At 32.8% G+C, this 19,332-nt stretch overlaps 2 protein-coding genes across 2 annotated transcripts in view; both read left to right on the top strand.

Annotated features, from left to right (window-relative positions):
- The window catches only part of LOC114338992 (phenoloxidase-activating factor 2), a 106,745-nt gene that overhangs the window by 85,090 nt on the left and 2,323 nt on the right, over window positions 1-19,332 (top strand). The window lies entirely within an intron of this gene.
- LOC126883934 (uncharacterized) lies at window positions 7,982-14,495 on the top strand. The gene is made up of 7 exons (XM_050649710.1): window positions 7,982-8,806; window positions 10,704-10,775; window positions 10,834-10,902; window positions 11,052-11,153; window positions 11,212-11,553; window positions 11,604-12,268; window positions 13,423-14,495. Exons 1-6 carry the CDS (start codon window positions 8,728-8,730, stop codon window positions 11,864-11,866), a joined length of 927 nt encoding a protein of 308 aa, XP_050505667.1. The 5' UTR covers window positions 7,982-8,727; the 3' UTR covers window positions 11,867-12,268; window positions 13,423-14,495.

Raw genomic sequence — 19,332 nt, forward strand, 5'->3', positions numbered from 1 at the left:
TAATTCACTCCATAGTAATAATAGTCCATTCTTTCACGGTTTTTGCTGTAAATTTTAAAGAACCGCTTGGATTGACATGAAATTTGGCATACACGTAGCTAACATGTCATAGAAAAAAACTAATATGGTGCCGATGTGTGCTTTTGCCCTGAGGGTGACTTTCACCCCATCCCGGGGGAGAAAAAATCTATGTTCAAGATAAGTTCCGAAATGGATAAACTGACTAATTTTAAGCAACTTTTTTTCTATATAGTTTTTTCACCAAATCAATACTTTTCGGGTTATTTGCAAGTGAATATGTTCATTTTTCAACAAAATAACCACGTTTTTAGACGGTTTTTCGCAAATTATTCAAAACGTAAGCATTTTGTCGAAAAAATATTCTAAGCAAAATTATAGCCTACAAAAAAGTGAAAAAAATGGTGTATATATTAGGTCCCTATACCTAGCAAAAGCAGAGTTATAGCTAATGAAAAATAGGTTCATATTCGAAAAATTCCAAATAGAATAATTCAATGTGAAATATCCAAATAATGAAGCATTCTTGAAAAAAAAAAAACATTACAACTTTTTTAAAGTGTTTAAAAAAATCTTAATTTCTGTTATAAAAAAATTTTCTAGCATCAAATGTAAGCCAATTACGCTCAAAATAAAGTTGGTCCCTTTTGTTTTGACAAGCAAAATTAGGAAGATCACCCCCCAATTAGCAACTTAAATGAAATTAATCGTTACCGCTTCACAAGTTACTTTACTTATGTTGTGTTTATATGATCTGTAAGTTTCATCGGTTCAAAGTGCTAATTTTTGAAAAAAATTTGGTTTTAAGGAAAAATTTTAAAAAATTTTAATTTTGAAAAAAAAAGCTTTTTTTTCAAAATAACTTAAAAATTGTTAGAGATAGCAAAATTCTTAAACAATAAAAAAAGCCGGCTCTACTTTTCTGAATATTTTGTATTTTTTTGTTTTTCTGTAAGACAAAAATTGGTCAAGATTCGGTGTTTCTAAATTTGCATACACTCGTGATAAGTGACTCGTTCAAGCCCTTTTAACTACATCTCTTTCAAAAATAAGGACTTTGAACCGATGAAATTTACAGATCGTATGATCAATACATACGCGAGTAAAAAACTTGTGAAGTGGTAACAATTAAGTTCATTTGAAATGCTAATTAGGGGGTGATTTTCCCGATTTCTTACCAAAAAAAGGGACCAACTTTATTTTGAGCGTAACTTGTTTATTTCTGATGCTATTTTTTTTTTAACAAAAATAGGCATTTTTTTAAACTTTTTAAAAAAAGTTACAATGAGTTTTTTTCAAAAAAGTGCACGATTTGGAATTTGACGAATATGAACCTATATTTCATTAGCTATAATTCTGCTTCTACTAGATACAGTGACCTAATATATACACCAAGTTTTTCACTTTTTTACGTGCTATATTTTTGATAAGAATTTTTTTCCACCAAATTCTTACTTTTTGAGTTATTTGCGAGAAACCGTTTAAAAACGTAGTTATTTTGTAGAAGAATTAACATATTCACTCGCAAATAACTCGAAAAGTATTAACTTGGTGAAAAAACTTTACGGAACAAAATTTGCTTAGAATTAGTCGTTTTATCCATTTCCGGACTTATTTCGAACATATATTTTTCACCTCCAAAAGGGGGTGAAACTCACCCCTGGGGAAAAAGCACACATCGGCACAATATCACTTTTTTTCTTTGACTTGTTAGCTATGTCTGTGCCAAATTTCATGTCAATCCAAGCAGTTCTTTAAAATTTAGAGGTTTTGCAATATGTTACCTTCAAAGAACGTACTATAATGAATTTACAGTAGAAACAGTACAGAATCATTTAATAAATTTTTCTAGATTTAAAAATGATCAGACCGGAAAACAAACATGAGTTCCCCGTATTTCATAAACCGATCCGTACTGACATAGCTATACACAATTCATCATGCAATCCTACACAACATAAATATTAGCAGCATGCCTACCATACTAGCATGTTACATAGATTGGTAGAAGTTCCCATGTCAAAAAACAACTATATATATATATATATATATATATATATATATATATATATTTATTTACGGTAACAATTGACTTCCCACATGTAAAGTTGTAGGTTCAATTGGCTTCCGCTGGTCAATTGGCATCCGGTATTCGGATGCCAATTGACCTCTTCAAAATAATATCAGAAACGCATAGTGGATGATATTATAAGGCTCTCTACGCGATATGAACCCGGAATCCAATTGGACCGTTTTTTGATTCGTAAATAAATCGTAGTTCGAGGCAAAAAATAAGCAGCGCCACCATCGATTTGTGTATATTGAGTTGAAGCGATATTCATGTCGTTACAGCTTAGCGGTTCAATTGGCATCTACAGGATGTGATACGATTTTGGAAGCCAGTTAGTCACTTAGATTGTCTTAGATTCCAGGTTTATAAAGGTTCGAGTAACATCTGGTCGATTCGCGTTTGAGTTTAATTCTTAGAATGGATATTTTTTGTTTAGTTTTTGGATTTACAATATATTATTGGTTTTATCTTACTTTCTTGTTATCTGCAGTCTTTTATTCTTTTTGAAAGGTTTTATAACCTTATTTCTCAGCGCCATGTGTATAATTTTTTGAAGCACATTGCTAAAACGTTGTGTATTAAAAATCATTTAATGTTAGGGGTTGTAAATGCATTAAAAATGTTGTGAATTTTGAAAATGTGGTTTGGCGCTGTGTTAATAAGATTCTTTCGTTAAGATGCTTAGTTTTTATCTATCTCTGGTTATGCTTTGTCTTTTTTTCTGTGAAAATATTAACTAATATTATAAATGTGAGTGTAAGGTGTTTGTCGGCTTGTTTTTTTTTCGCATTCCCTGCTTAACTTTTTAACCGATCATATTGATTATTTTTGCAATTTTGACAGGGACACAAATAAGCACAGATGATACATTTTATTAAAAAAAGTTGTATTTTCAAGGGATACTTCTCGGCAGAAGACGCCATCACAATCGAATCGAGGATAAAAGCTAGTATTTTATATGTAAATGAGAATGCAATCCACTCTTAACTGATCAACATTTAATATGTCATCACAGGTGTTCCGTGTGCAATGCTGCCAGGTCACCCATGTACAGCTTGGAACAACAAGAGCCATTTGCTGATCGGTTTAGGTCACCGAAACCCAACCAATTATGATTGGATCAACAGAAACAACTACTCCGTGGGCTAATACCCCTACCGGCATTGAATTATACTATTGATCCAATGGTCGCAGAACAACACAACCCATCAAGTGTGAAACGCCAAACAGCTGTTTCGGTCCGCCAGACCTTATCAGTGACGCTTGGCTTCTCCATTGGAAAGTTGTCCGTTCTGCTTAAGGGGACAAGGTCCTCTGAATCTCAAATGTAAATGAGAATGCAATCCACTCTTAACTGATCAACATTTAATATGTCATCACAGGTGTTCCGTGTGCAATGCTGCCAGGTCACCCATGTACAGCTTGGAACAACAAGAGCCATTTGCTGATCGGTTTAGGCCGCCGAAACCCAATTAATTATGTTTAGATCAACAGAAACAACTACTCCGAGGGCTAATACCCCTACCGGCATTGAATTATACTATTGATCCAATGGTCGCAGCACAACACAACCCATCAAGTGTGAAACGCCAAACAGTTGTTGCGGTCCGCCAGACCTCATCAGTGACGCTTGGCTTCTCCATTGGAAAGTTGTCCGTTCTGCTTAAGGGGACAAGGTCCTCTGCATCTCAAATGTAAATGAGAATGCAATCCATTCTTAACTGATCAACATTTAATATGTCATCACCGGTGTTCCGTGTGCAATGCTGCCAGGTCACCCATGTACAACTTGGAACAACAAGAGCCCTTTGCTGATCGTTTAGGTCACCGAAACCCAACCAATTATGTTTGGATCAACAAAAACCACTACTCCGAGGGGTAATACACCTACTGGCATTGAATTATACTATTGATCCAATGGTCGCAGATCAACACAACCCATCAAGTGTGAAACGCCAAACAGCAGTTTCGGTCCGCCAGACCTCATCAGTGACGCTTGGCTTCTCCATTGGAAAGTTGTCCGTTCTGCTTAAGGGGACAAGGTCCTCTGAATCTCAAATGTAAATGAGAATGCAATCCACTCTTAACTGATCACATAGGTGACCTAGCAGCATTGCACACGGAACACCTGTGATGACATATTAAATGTTGATCAGTTAAGAGTGGATTGCATTCTCATTTACATTTGAGATTCAGAGGACCTTGTCCCCTTAAGCAGAACGGACAACTTTCCAATGGAGAAGCCAAGCGTCACAGATAAGGTCTGGCGGACCGAAACAGCTGTTTGGCGTTTCACACTTGATGGGTTGTGTTGTTCTGCGACCATTGGATCAATAGTATAATTCAATGCCGGTAGGGGTATTAGCCCTCGGAGTAGTTGTTTCTGTTGATCCAAACATAATTGGTTGGGTTTCAGTGACCTAAACCGATCAGCAAATGGCTCTTGTTGTTACAAGCTGTACATGGGGTGACCTGGCAGCATTGCACACGGAACACCTGTGATGACATATTAAATGTTGATCAGTTAAGAGTGGATTGCATTCTCATTTACATTTGAGATTCAGAGGACCTTGTACCCTTAAGCAGAACGAACAACTTTCCAATGGAGAAGCCAAGCGTCACTGATGAGGTCTGGCGGACCGAAACAGCTGTTTGGCGTTTCACACTTGATGGGTTGTGTTGTTCTGCGACTATAGGATCAATAGTATAATTCAATGCCGGTAGGGGTATTAGTCCTCGGAGTAGTTGTTTCTGTTGATCCAAACATAACTAGTATTTTATATTATAGCAAAGTAATACATTTTCGGGTAGATCAGATATGTAGGATTTAGTGCTCGCTCTTCTACCTATATTTTATTAAAGTGTCTTATGAAATTTCAATTTCTGGATCATTTTTTGTCTTTAACTGGGATATTATTACTCTCCTGCCTTCTACTATTCTTTGCTTTTCTCACCACTCCTGCTGATATCTCTATATTTGTGTTTCGTTTATTTATTCGTTCATAGTTTGTTATTAATTTTGCCTCACACATATTTGCGTCTTAATAATTTTAACAATATAGAAATCTTATTACCTGAATAAAGGAATCATGTTTTGTTCAAATAAATTTAATAAATTAAAACCATTTCTACATACCATTTTGAAGATAATCATAACAACTTGAAAACACTACAACAAATGAAATGGAATAAGCAGTTGTTCCACATCTCTAACGTAAGGATATGAAGAAAAAATTGATTCTTAATATCGTGTGTATTTTTCACCAGCGCGAATTAGTGCTTGAAATCTACGTGGCATGCTGCGTATAAGCCTGTCGATATCTTGTTGAGGGTACCTATATTTTCCCATTCTTCGATTAGAGTTTGTTTTAGTTGTTGAAGGATTTGAGGTGGATGTGGCGCCTCGGGACACATCTATCTAACATATCCCAAAGATGTTCAATTAGTATAAGCGAATAAATGCAATACACTCTTAACTGCTCAACACATCAAGGTGTTATAGCAGGTGTTCCGCGTGCAATGCTGCCATGTTCACTATTGGAGTCACTGGAGTAGTTGTTGCTATTGATCCAAAAAGTTAAGCTTTGCTTGGGTTTTCGGTAACCTTAACCGACAGCAAATAACTCTTGTTTTCCACGCTGTACAGGTGAACATGGCAGCATTGCACGCGGAACACCTGCTATAACACCTTGATATGTTGAGCAGTTAAGAGTGTATTGCAATTTTTCGCTTATATTTTATAGTCAGAGGACACAGTCCCCAAAGCAGAACGGACAACTTTCCAATGGTGAACCCAAACGTCACTAATGATAGTCTGGGTGGACCGAAACAGCTGTCTAGTGTTTCACACTTGGTGAGTTGTGTTGTTCTGCAACCATTTGGATCAATAGTGTAATTCAACACCGGGAGAGGCATTAGCCATCGGAGTAGTTGTTGCTATTGATCCAAAAAGTTAAGCTATGTTCAATTATATTTAGATCGAGACTCAGGGGTGGCCAATCCATGGTTTGAATCCCGTGCTGCTGAAGGAAGTTCTTGGGTTTGATTTCCTTTTACGACCCTGTCCAATGCGTCTTTTATATCGACCGGTTTCTACATATCGATTCCAAGCATGATGGATGACGGAAGAACTGACGATAAAATTCCTTGCCACCTGTCGAATACTGGTACCATTTTCATTAATAACAACAAGAACGATTTCTTGCTTATTTGTATATCATTCTGTCATCTCTCATTTTGAAAAACTGGTGTGAAACTTAACAATTTATGATGAAATGTAAAATTTCTAGAATAAAACAACTGAAAACTTTTGTTTTCTGTACTTCCACAAAATTTATTTAGTAATTGTCACTACAGCTGTTTCGGCAACTTGCCTTTCTTAAGTGATGGTTAACCTACTGTGCGTTCAGGTTATATAGTTTCACTGAACAGGTTGAGGAGGGGGGGAGTTGTTAGTCTCAAGTTCGTCATTCAGAATTGGTGTCTTTTAATTTTCATAGATTCTAATAAAGATAGCTTAAGGCTTTTATTTTGGACGTGAAGAATTTGAAATTGGTCGTTAAAAGAATGATTATGATCTAGAAGGTGAAGTGCATATGTGGATTCTGTTTTCCTATTATTGAAAGGCCTTTTATGTTCTGTTATACGTTTGTTGAAGGCCCTACCGGTTTGACCGATGTAAGCTTTTGGACAGTCTCCACAGGTGAGTTTATAAACCCCAGTGTGTAAGTGCATGTTTTTCGTTTGGCTCTTGTTGTTCTTAATATATTTAAATGCTGGTGTTATTCTTTTCTTTTGATCTGTCTGGCTATTTTAGTTAATATATTACCTGTATATGACGTGATCGAGCAATATATTGTATTGGGCTTTTTCTCTTGTGGTGGGAAGATTGATTTAAGGGCTTTCTTGAGTAGTTTTTGCTGTAACATTTTGTTTATTATGTGTTCGTTGTATCCAATATTTATTGCTATAAGTTTAATGATATTCAATTCTACTTCGAAGTTATTATTTGACATTGGGATTTCTGTCAATCTGTGGAACATACTATAGTAGGCTGCTAATTTATGTTGTGCAGGATGGGATGAACTACTGTGTATGGTTGTGTCAGTATGTATAGGTTTATGAAATACAGAGAACTCGTGTTTGTTTTCAATTCTTATAATTTTTAAGTCTAGAAAATTTATTGACTGGTTTTGTTTTATTTCTCTTGTAAATTTAATATTACTATGGATTGAATTAACGTATGATAAGATTTGGCCAAATTCATGAAACATAAAATAATGCAATGTCAAAACCTGTAGCATGTTATTAATTATTCATACTTTATAGTACATTCTTAACTTTTGTTAAAGGTATTTCATACCGAAATTAAGAAGTATTCATGGTTTAGCCTATTTCTCCTTCGTGGCTATGAGTAATTGCATTAAATCAGAGTTGTGCAGCTGATTTGTAAAATGGGATTATTTCGTAAACTGTTAAGTTTTGAAGTTATTAACAATTATACCTTTTTTTGTTAAAATCATGTAACTCTAATATTTTTTTACCCAAATAGTGCTAACTTAAAGAGCAAAAAAGTTAAACGCAAATGTATGCCGCCTATGTGGCGTATGTGGCGTCCTCAATCAGCTACATCAGTCATCAAAGTATGCATCAAATTATAATTCCTCGTACTCAAAAGCCCTCAGTCATAAATTTTAATTCGTAAAAATGTCTACAAACATGAAAGTTGTAGCGAAAAATAAAATTTTAAATTTCAACTTTAACACCCTGTATCTTTCTTAATACATATTTACATTTTAAGCAAACTGGCTTAAATGGGAATATTTTGAAGTCGACTGTTTCTTTTTGTACAATTACTTACGGATCACCCTGTATAAAAATATGAACAAAAATGGAGCAAAAATGATATTTATTTAATACTTAGGTATAATTTATTTCATGAGAAGATAAAAATCGTGATTACCAATTTCGACATGATGTTTTTTAGTTAATAAAAATAGAATTGGATGCAGATTAAGGATTTATTAGATTCTGTAATGAAATATATTTAAAACAGTAAATATTCCAGATGAAAAATAAAGTGATAACGACAGCTTACAAGGTACCTACCTGTAAAAATATAATCCCTTTCTGAATAACATAATACGTCATTTTATAAAAAGGTAACTATGGATATTGTGATTTGTCACGTTTATTTCTTTTGAAAATACACAACAATATTACTGTTTAATCTCCTTGTCTCCCAATAATTTACCAATTTCATTGTTAAGTTATATTATCTTCCTAATTCATTGTTTAGTTTTCGGAAAATATGTAAATGTGCAGAACAGCCAACTCTTTATCTCACTTTTCTTAACATTGCTTTTAGGAAAGATTATTTAAATAAGATTTCAAAAGGTTTTACGACATGAACGTGTATTATTATATTATATTGTATTTTGGTAATCCTAAGATAGGCCCTTAATTTTTGTAAAATCGTAAATCCTCTTTTAGTGGATTTTTCATAACATCATGAAACATCTTTGTCCGATAATTTAGTATAAATACGGTAACTTACTCTTAAAATTTTAAATCAGTTTTAAGTGTAGTACTGAAATATTTCGAGGCCTGTTAATATTTGTGGAAGTGATCTACGTACGATGAATATGAACAAAATTAAACATAAATATAAGTTTCGTTCACGTACAGTGAAATTAGTGAATGAAGCCTTAAGTACAGGTAAGTTACATGTTAGTTATAATAGATCTTAGTCCATATCTTATTGCAAAGCTATCTATTTGGGTATTTTCCATTTTTACTTTTTACTGTGTACCTTTTACTGTCATCCTTATTAACATTACAAATTTCCAATTCATAAAAAATGTGGTCAATGTCTTACACATTTATTCATCTCCTCGTCTTATCATATTTATGTTCTCCTAAATTAAATAAAAATTACAAAAAGTTGTTTGCTTGCTTCTGGAACGTCTGTCATTATTATGTATTACATATATCACTAATCTTTCTCTTATAAAACCCGTTTGGTAATCCCCTAAAAAATTCTCGGTGTAGTGCCATAGTAATTATTACATTTCGTGCTATATTCTTTTTGTAGTATAGGATAAATCACTGACTCTTATAACGGTAAATAAATATTCTTTAAAATTTCACTAAAGTTACTTAATAGAAGTTAAAAACTTAAAAGAAGTTAAAAAAACTATTAAACGGTTTCTACGGGTTTTAATGCTACTGCATCAATTTCAAGGAATAAATCACAAAACAACTTAATTCCAAGGAAACTATTTAAAATTAAGTTAATAGGTTGGTTAAAAAGGTAGTGTATTTAAAAAATCTTAAAAGGAATAACTAAAACGAAAAATACCGTAGTAACTAAACAGACATTTTGATAAAATAACTCCAATAAATTAAACAAAACTCTCAATAAATTTTCTAGATCTAAAACTTACTCGTGAAAATAATGCACTGCTGGTCAAAAAAATCCGGACACCTGAAAAAATGTGGTTTTATTCCCAAAAAACATTATCAATTGTTACATCAATCTTTGGAAGATTAACAATTAATGTTTTCCAGCTTTGAATACTATTCATCCTTTTCTTCCCCTTGTTTTATTTTCTATTTCTAGGGTTGCTAAAATATTTTATTTTTCTGTAGCTGTAAATTAAATATAAAAACTTGACTGTTCCTTAATTATCGTCGCATTCCAAGTCCTAATCTTTTAATATGGCATTTCTTGTTTTTTGTTTGCATCTATCCTAATTAACTTACACAAATTATCGCGTGTTTTCTATTCGACTGTTCTTTCACCATTATTCTCCGTTTTTTTTTTGTATTTCAGTCCTTGTAAATGTTCCTTTCTTTTCCAATTCCCATTCTTCCAAATCCACTGTACACTGTTTACAATTTATTTTATATTTTTACATGAATTCCTAACATTATTTATGTATAATATCTTTCCTCAGTTGTCTGTTTTTCTCATTAATTTTTTTACTTTTTTTACAAGTTAAAGCCAGACTTTTTAACGCATAATTTTGTTTCCTTTTCTATGTTTACCACCTCGTTTATATGTATAATGTTATAAAATTGTTCTCTCTTCTTTAATTTTTCACTACTCATTCGTATCAATGTTTGATATTCCAATCAGTATCAATCAGTCCACATATTTAAAGTTTTGTTTGGTTTTTTAAAATTTGTTTTCATCGGCAAATTTGGTTTTTATAGCTTTTTAATTTCTTCTCTATATTCTCTATTTTTGTTTTATTATTTCTCTTAGTTGTTTAGATACCGATTTTCTTAATAATATCTCACTGGAGAACTCGTTGATTTTTGCTATTCTTAAAAACCTGAGTTACTATTTTTGTTTTTTAATAGTCACTTATTTTTGTCACTATGTGCAACCATCTTAAACTGGTTTCAGAATAAACCCTTATTAGGCGTCGTTTTCGATATATCTTTAACACAATTTTATTTGCAGCGTTGATTATAATTTTATTTTATACTTAATTTTGCGTTATATTATTATGATTAGGCCATCTGCGTAAGCTATACAATGGCAATATACTTTGAACCTTGTCAGTTTTATTTCGATTTTTCTATACCTACTAATGTTCTTTTTTAGAGTGCCATTCTAAGCCTCTCGATCAATCAAGATCATCAAACGGTAGCGAATATACTCCTACCTGTTTCAGTGGTAATACATATTTATTTTTGATTTCAAACACTTTAACTATAACTGTAATATATTTTAGATGATTTGGATGACTCATATGAAATGCACTCTATTTCTATTGAAACAACAGATGACAGTGTGGCAAATAGTAAGTTTCTTTGAATACAAATTTTGGTCAAATTAATAAGCATATTACGTACTCACGCTTGACAAAAAATAGTTATCTTATCTCCATCTTCCTTATTTTACATGTGTCTATGAACTAATCGGTGGCTTAATTTTTAATAATTATTTTAGAACAACAAACAGATTGTGACTTGATGTATGAAAATGATGCTATTTTAGATGACTCTACCCCTAATCCAATATATCAAGAACTTATAGCATCATCTTCTCTCGGTAATTGAAAAGACCAGCTTTCAGTATTTTATAATAATACTTATTATTATCATTACAGATAATATAGAAAAATCAGCGGATGAAACTAATTCCTCACTTATTGACAGTGTATGTTTGAAGAAAAGAAGGATACGAAGAAAACACAATTGTATTTACTGCGACATCCCTGTTTTAAATTTTGCTAGACACCTTGAAAGAATTCATAGTGATGAACTTGAGGTTCAAAAATACTTATCTCTTGACAAAAAGGATCCGAAACGAAAATATTTCATTGATAAAATACGAAAGGAGGGAGACTTCTGCATTGGCAAATCCGTACCTGTGTTTCGTAGAAATGTTTTAAGTAATAGTGATGAATCTTCGACTAATTCAAACATGCTTCCATGTATACACTGTAAAGGTATTTGTCAAATTTTTAGATAAATTGTTATTTTAAATGTTTATTTTTAGGATATTATGCCAAAAAATCGCTTCGGCGCCACATTAGACGGTGCTATTTTAATGAAAAAAAGGCAACAGGAAAAGTACGACATCAGTCCGAAGCCCAAAACCTAATGGCTACTAATTTTGGATCAACCGATCCACTAAGGACTTCGGGTGTTTTAAATTCACTAGCTGCGGATGACATCTCTTTAGTAGCAAAGAAAGACAAACTTATATGCGATGTAGGAAGGAAATATGTAAAAAGTCATAAAGACAGACATCTGATTTAAGTAGCCAAACGACAAATGCGGCGTTTAGCACGTCTTCTAATACAATCCAGGAAAATTGAAAACAATAGCAATTTAACGTTATTTTTCCTCCTACATCCCTCAAAGTTTAAAACAATTGTGTCCGCAACTCGGTCAATTGCGAATTATAATACCGAGAGCAAATGTTTCCAGTCACCATCACTTGCTCTTCAGATGGGTACATTAATTAAAAAAGCAATCAGTTCTGCTTATTCTATGGAGGTTCAAAGGGATGTCGATTCTGCTAATATTAAGAGCTTAGACGTCATGAAAAAATTTATCGATGATCAATGGGCGTTAGAAATATCGACTGAAGCTGGACAGAATATTCAAATCAATCGATTTAATAAACCGACCCTGATTCCCATGGCTGAGGATATTGCTGTAAGTAGACTGTATAACAACTGTCATTCTTTCAAAGCCTACCTGTTGTTTTGCTATATCATTATGAATGTTTTACTGAAAAATTCTTTGGTCAGAATACTGTCATTAGCACACTAATTTAAAAATTGATAAATTCATTGTATATTCAAATTATGAATCGGTTGCACTTGTGAGTCCATTTCAAAAGGTACGTAAAATGAAAGAAATGTTATATAGACTTACTCACAATCGTTTATTTAACTATGGACGACCGGTTTCGACCAATACACTTTACTGGTCATCATCAGGTCTCCGGTACAGTTAATTAAAATGCTAAAAAATCAACAACAAATCAGGACAACAAAAGCTTTATGAGGTCTAATAAGTAAGATGCCAATCTAACCTAAATATGGTTTGAGGGTTATCTAATATACTTATATGCCGGTACAAGCTATGGAAACTATCGTGTAGTAAAAATTTCATTTGTGTTACTTGGTTCAAACTATTGGGTGATAACTGTATTATAGAACGATCAACTTTAGGGTAAGATCTCGAGGAGTAGATATTTGGGATAGTACATTTCCCAAATATCTACTCCTCATGATCCTACCCTTAAGTTGATCGTTCTATAATACAGTTATATACTCTCCAATATCGGAGACCTGATGATGACCAGTAAATTTTAGTGGTCGAAACCGGTCGTCCATAGTAAAATAAACGATTGTGAGTATGTCTAAATATTTCTTTCGTTTTACATATCTTTTTTTAGTGTATTTGTGACATTTTAGTTCATAGAGATTTCGAAATTAAAATGGTCATAACTCGTTAAATGCTCTGTATAGTAATATAGAACCCTATATTTTAAGAACAGGGATTATAAGAGAAATGTACATATGAGAATATATACAGGGTATCCCATTTAAAAAAATGTATTTTTGCTTTACCACGCAGTTATGAACCACCCTGTAGAATTGGGCATATTTTCAAAGCAAGGAGCATATCATTGCCTACAATTTTTCTTAAAAACTTTTTTTGGATATCTTGTACTCTAACGGAGTGATCGACCAATCTCACACTAAAAACTCACCCTGTAGATAATGCACCTAGAATACTAATAACAGTTTATGTACGAATATAAATTACTAATACTAATATCCATTTCATATTTTTTTCAGAAAATGAAGACTTATCTGGATGAGCTTATAACATCTTCAATAACTCACCTGGATGAAAATGTGAATAACACACAAGCGTACAAATGTCTACTCGAAGGTACATATTGCAGCTTACTACTTTTTAATAAGAGACGAGTAGGGGAGCTGCAGAGATTACCTTTAGATATTTATTTAAAACATCATGATTCTCAATCTTCTAAAGGGTTTGAGAAAGTCCTAACAGAAACCGAGAAAATTTTAGTTCACTCTTTAAAACGCATAGTAATAAGAGGTAAGAGAGGTAGAGGCGTACCTGTTCTGTTTGACAAATTGACCAAAAGTGGAGTTGACACTTTAATTAAATATAGGAATAATTTTTTTACCTCTTACAACGAATACCTATTTGGCATACCGAATACTATTAACTGCATCAGTGGATATCATGTTCTCAGAAAGCATGCTTCTAAGGTGTTGAATGATGCAAACAAAATCACTACCCTCACGTCAACTCGCCTCAGAAAACACTTAGCAACAATAATACAAATTTTAAAAATGGAAAAGGGTGAACTAGAACAACTAGCAAAATTTATGGGGCATACCTCAAAAACTCATGATGAGTGGTATCGTCTCCCGTCAGACATTTACCAAACCGCAAAAGTTTCCAAAATATTATTGCTCGCTCAAAACACTAATATTGACCAATATAAAAATCGAAATTTAAATGAGATTGAAGTCGTTAACGAGATATTGGAAGACGCAGAAGAAGCTGATAGTGACGAAGAAAATACTAATCAACCTATTCTTCAACAAAATGAAGTAAACATCCCGTCACAAAATAGAATAAAGGAGAAAGGTAAACGTATTTTAGTTCCATGGACAAAAGAGGAAAAAGAACTTACGCAAAAATTCTTTGCACGTCATATTAAGAAGAAAATTCCGCCAAAAAAAATGGAAGTTTTAAATTTGGTAGAAAAGTATCCAAATGTTTTTAAAAACAGGAAATGGGACACAATAAAAGTATTTGTACAAAATAAATATAAATCACAATAATTCATTCAAGTGATTACGATTTTCAATAAAATATTCTATTACAATCCTATAGTTTTAATGTATCCTTCATTACTTTCTTATTGAATTAAACCTAATTTTATTAACGTTTTAAAACGTCGTCATATTAATATTTTCTCTTGGATTTTGTAAATCCAATGAAATGTTGTAGATAGAATTTGAGGTTGGACAAACATTCATTTTTTCTTAGCTGTTCTAGTTTTAAAATAAAGTTTCTAACTAGTCTATGTTTCTAATGGTAATAGTGGGTTTTGTACAATTGCTAACGTATAGACTTTACCTATTTTACGTTTTTATCGAGGCTATTTTTTTTTAAATAAACCCGGTGTGGTCAATGTTGATTATTTCCATACGACATGTGAGTCCTAAAGTAACGGATAAATTCAATATTTTTGTAACTAAAAATATTTTGACGAAATCCTCGTACAGGTCGATTTTTGTTTTTTGTTGTGCATTTTTTCAATATAATCTTTTTATACAGGGCGTGTCGTGTAAGAGTGGCCAATACCAACTTTCTTATTTTAAATACAACACCCTGTATATTATTATATCTTTTGATTTCTAAGAATATTCTAGATAAAATTTATATTTAATCTTCTATTCCTATCTTTAACTGTTTTTGAGTAATCGAGGTTGGAAAAGTGACAATTGCTCACAAAATCGATCTAGAGTAAACAGTTCGATCTAGAGTAAAATGGTTTTTATATTAAGACAAAAGCTTTTTGTATTTACAAAAAGCTTTTGTCTTTATATTGATTCAAGGTATACAGCCAACTATTGGATTTGGTCCATTTTAATTAGTTTTTATATTACTATCTTAGTTTTTAATATGCTATCTAGTGGTATTAAATAAAAATAAAATACGAAAATTGTCGTGGTCGGCCCTAAATTTCAAAATTTGTCATTTTGAATATAATCCTATCATCTCTGGGTTTGATACCACTAGATAGCATATCAAAAAGTAAGATAATAATGTAAAAACCATTTTACTCTAGGTCGAACTGTTTAGATTTTGTGAGGAAAAATACACGAAATGTCACTTTTCCAACCTCGATTACTTAAAAACGGTTAAAGATAAGAATAGAAGATTAAATATAAATTTTACCCAATATTCTAAGAAATTCAAAAATATAATAATACACAGGGTGTTGTATCTAAAATAAGAAAGTTGGTATTGGCCACTGTTACACGACACGCCCTGTATAAAAAGATTCTATTGAAAAAAATGCACAACAAAAAATAAAAACCGACCTACATGAGGATTTCGTCAAAAGATTTTTAGTTACAAAAATATTGAATTTATCCGTTACCTTAGGACCTCACTGTATATAAATCACAATGGATCATTTTATGTACCATTATAGGTATGTGCCATGTATAGCCTTGATAAAGACTTAAAATAAAGTAAAAACATTGGCAAATTTTAAACATTAACTAGGTTTTAATTGTCCCTAACCCACTATTACCATTAGAAGCTATTAAGTGGACACTACTCCTAAAACGTTGTTTACGTTGAAAGCTATGTATCGCCATTTTAAAAAGAGAGACCAAGAAATTTTGTAAATTATATGTTTGCAACTGTGTTTCTTACAAAAACCTTTTGTATGTATATAACTTCTTTATTATTCACTTCTAATGAAGTTAAGAGATAAAATACTGATTCTGAATTTTGTTTAAAAGAAGTGTACCTTTAAACATTTGATTTTCAACTTCTTCAAAGTTACAGTAATTTCAACATCTTTTCAATTCTTGAGTACTTCAATTCCCAAGAGATTTCAGTAATTTTATTTTATTTTTTTCTACGTAGGGCAAACACAACCATGATATATAATCGAGACTCCATATATTTCAAACTAGGTTGATTTTGATAAAATTGGTTTTTGTTAGGTACAGATAATAATTACCTATGTAGTGCCTTCATAACAGGTAATTCTTATTTTTATGTTACAGCCTTAAAATAAAACATACATTATGTCGAATAAATTTTGATATATTATTTATTAACAAACGGTTAAAGAAAAACAAATATGTGTTAAAATACGACTCTTTTTTAATTATTGCTTTTCATAGTATATGGACATAATATTTTATCTCTTTTTAATGTAAAAGAATCTGGTTCGTTTTGATTGTGCATCTATTATTATATAATACCACATCAAACCAGATTCAGTACGAGAAGTATGGGCAGAGGAAAGAAAAATACACACAGTTGTAAGAAGTCAGATACCAAAAAATAAAGGAGAAAGTTATGTGCACTTTGCGTTCGGCAATAATGTGCCTGTTGTCTTAAACATCTTCACTTGCAAAAATTTTCACAGTGAGTGTTATCAAATGGTCGTATACTCTTATAAGTACTTTTGTTTGCTTTCTAAGTATTTTTCATGGACTTTGAATTTGCTAAAATATTGGAAAGTGTCATCGAAAATGCAAATCGAAGAGAAATACGAACAAGAACGAGAAAATACAGCCCATATAGCCCATAATGCGACGTAACAGCCCAAGACATGAAGTTACAATCATTGTAACATTTAATTTTAACATTTAATCCTACTATACCAGAATTTCTTTAGTAATACCAAATAATTCATTACAACAGAGCTCTTTTACTCAGGGAATAATCAGACTAGAAGTTGTTAAAAGACGATAAAACATTTTTAAATTACTGAGCTTAAAAAATGTAAAATAAAAGTATTTAGCAAATTAAATCAAATTTGAAGCTGTCATAATTTTAAAAGAAAAATATTCAATCTCGAAAAAAGCAATAACTACCTGCCTACAATTTATAGATAAAGAGTAATATACTCTAACAAGTTAAATTTTTAAACATCCGTTTCGACAACAAAATATTACAATGACTGAACAGATGAATTGACTCAGGTAGAATTCCACCGAAACCTTTAGGTATTATTGTCGACTTGAGTCATAAACCAATGGATGCTAAAGGTCCAAAGCCAATCGATGCCAAAGAAACCGCAACAGCGATTGATGCCAATTGGTACCGCAACAGAATTCGCTGTATATTGTGGCCCGTGAATATTCACGGATGCCAAATGGGAATACTTTTCGTCCAGAAGTCAATTGGTACTACAAAGAAATATATATATATATATATATATATATAATATCGATTTACAACGTTCTTCGACGTCTTCCGATTTCCAATCTCCATCTCGTTCTGTCATTCCATAGATCGTCCTCGAGTTCTCTGTCCCTGATTTCTCTATCAACTCCTTCTCTCCAACTTCTTCTAGGTCTTCCTGGTCTGCGCCTTCCTCTTGGTTGCCATTCGAGGATTTGTCTTGGTATTCTATTCTCCGGCATTCTCCTTACGCGTCCGTACCAGCTGAGTTGTTTCGTCCTGAGGTCGTCAACAATAGTATGTGTAACCCCCATGATTTCTCGGACTCTCTCGTTTGTTATTCTGTCGCGTCTAGATATTCCCGCTGAACGGCGCCAGAAGTCCATTTCTGTTGCCCTAAGCATTTTCTCTGTTCTGTCTTTTATGGGCCACACTTCGCATCCATATGTTGTGATGCTTTTTATTATAGTGTTATATGTTCTTTTTTATTCTCCTTAGAAATATTTTTATCCCACAGTACGCTGTTTAGTAAGGATATGCCTTTCCTACCCTGTATATTTCGTTCCTTAATAGCTGCATCTAATTTTCCGTCTTGAGTGATCTTTACTCCCAGGTATTTGTAGTCTTCACATAATTTTATTTCTTGATTTTCCTCTACTCGGAGGCTATGTTGGTCTCCTCCGATACTCATGTATTCAGTTTTTTCCATATTCACTTCTAGGCCCCACTCTGTAAACTCTTCTAATAGTTTTCGCATCATGTAACTAAGATCTTCAGAGTCCTGTGCGATGATCACCTGGTCATCCGCAAAGCACAGCGTGTACAAAGTTGAGTCCGTTAGTGGTATGCCCATATTCGTACATTTTTTCTTCCATTTGTTGAGTGCTGCTTCGAGGTATATTTTGAATAGTGTTGGTGAGATACAGCATCCTTGCCTTAGTCCTTTAGTTACTGTGAATCCAGGTGTTATGAGATTTCCCGTTTTAATTCTTGTTGTTTGTTGGTAGTACAACGTTTTTACGGCTTCAACCAATTCTATATTTCCTTTTTTTTTTTCCAGTGCCTCCCATAATTTAACCAGCGGGACACTATCATACGCTTTTCTAAGGTCTACAAACATCAGATGGACTTCTTGGCCACGAGCAACTTTCTTTTCAATTATCTGAGTAATGGAGAAAACATGATCTATTGTAGATCGACCTGCGCGAAAACCAGCCTGTTCTTCGGCTTCCATATTTTGGTATTCTTCTTCTATTCGATTTTTAATAAGTTTTCCATATATTCTGCTGATACTACTAGTGACTGCAATTCCTCTATAGTTTTCAGGTTTTGATTTATCTCCCTTTTTGTGGATAGTGCTCAGATGTGACTCTTTCCATTCTTTAGGTATTTCATGGTTATTCAAGCATTGCTGGAAAAGTTGTCTTAGCCGCTTAATTAAAACTTTAGGTCCATATTTGATGAGTTCCGGAGCTATATTTCCTGGGCCCGGTGATTTGCCATTCTTCAACTGTTTACATATGGTTTCGACTTCTCTCTCAAAAAACAACTTCGAGATAGAATTGAATATCATAATGGAAATAACAAAAATGGTATAAGAAATCCCTGAAATTAGTCTTTCTACAACCAAAAAAAAAACTATACCATTACATATACAGTCTTAACTAGTTACATGAAGAAATAAAGACAGCCACACTCTCCTATTATTTTTGACTTACATATTGAAATATTCAGCTTTGTTATCCATAGAAAAAGAGGTAAAACTTACAACAATAATAGCCAAA

The sequence above is a fragment of the Diabrotica virgifera genome, chromosome 4 (genome assembly GCF_917563875.1).
Source record: "Diabrotica virgifera virgifera chromosome 4, PGI_DIABVI_V3a".
In the NCBI taxonomy this organism is placed as follows: domain Eukaryota; kingdom Metazoa; phylum Arthropoda; class Insecta; order Coleoptera; family Chrysomelidae; genus Diabrotica; species Diabrotica virgifera.

Bases quoted from the DNA above. Each gene is read 5' to 3' on its own strand.
- LOC126883934 (XM_050649710.1), top strand. From the start codon at position 8,728: ATGAATATGAACAAAATTAAACATAAATATAAGTTTCGTTCACGTACA. The intron at 10,903-11,051 runs GTAAGTTTCTTT...TAATTATTTTAG, and splicing joins AGATGACAGTGTGGCAAATA to AACAACAAACAGATTGTGAC. The intron at 11,154-11,211 runs GTAATTGAAAAG...TTATCATTACAG, and splicing joins TATAGCATCATCTTCTCTCG to ATAATATAGAAAAATCAGCG.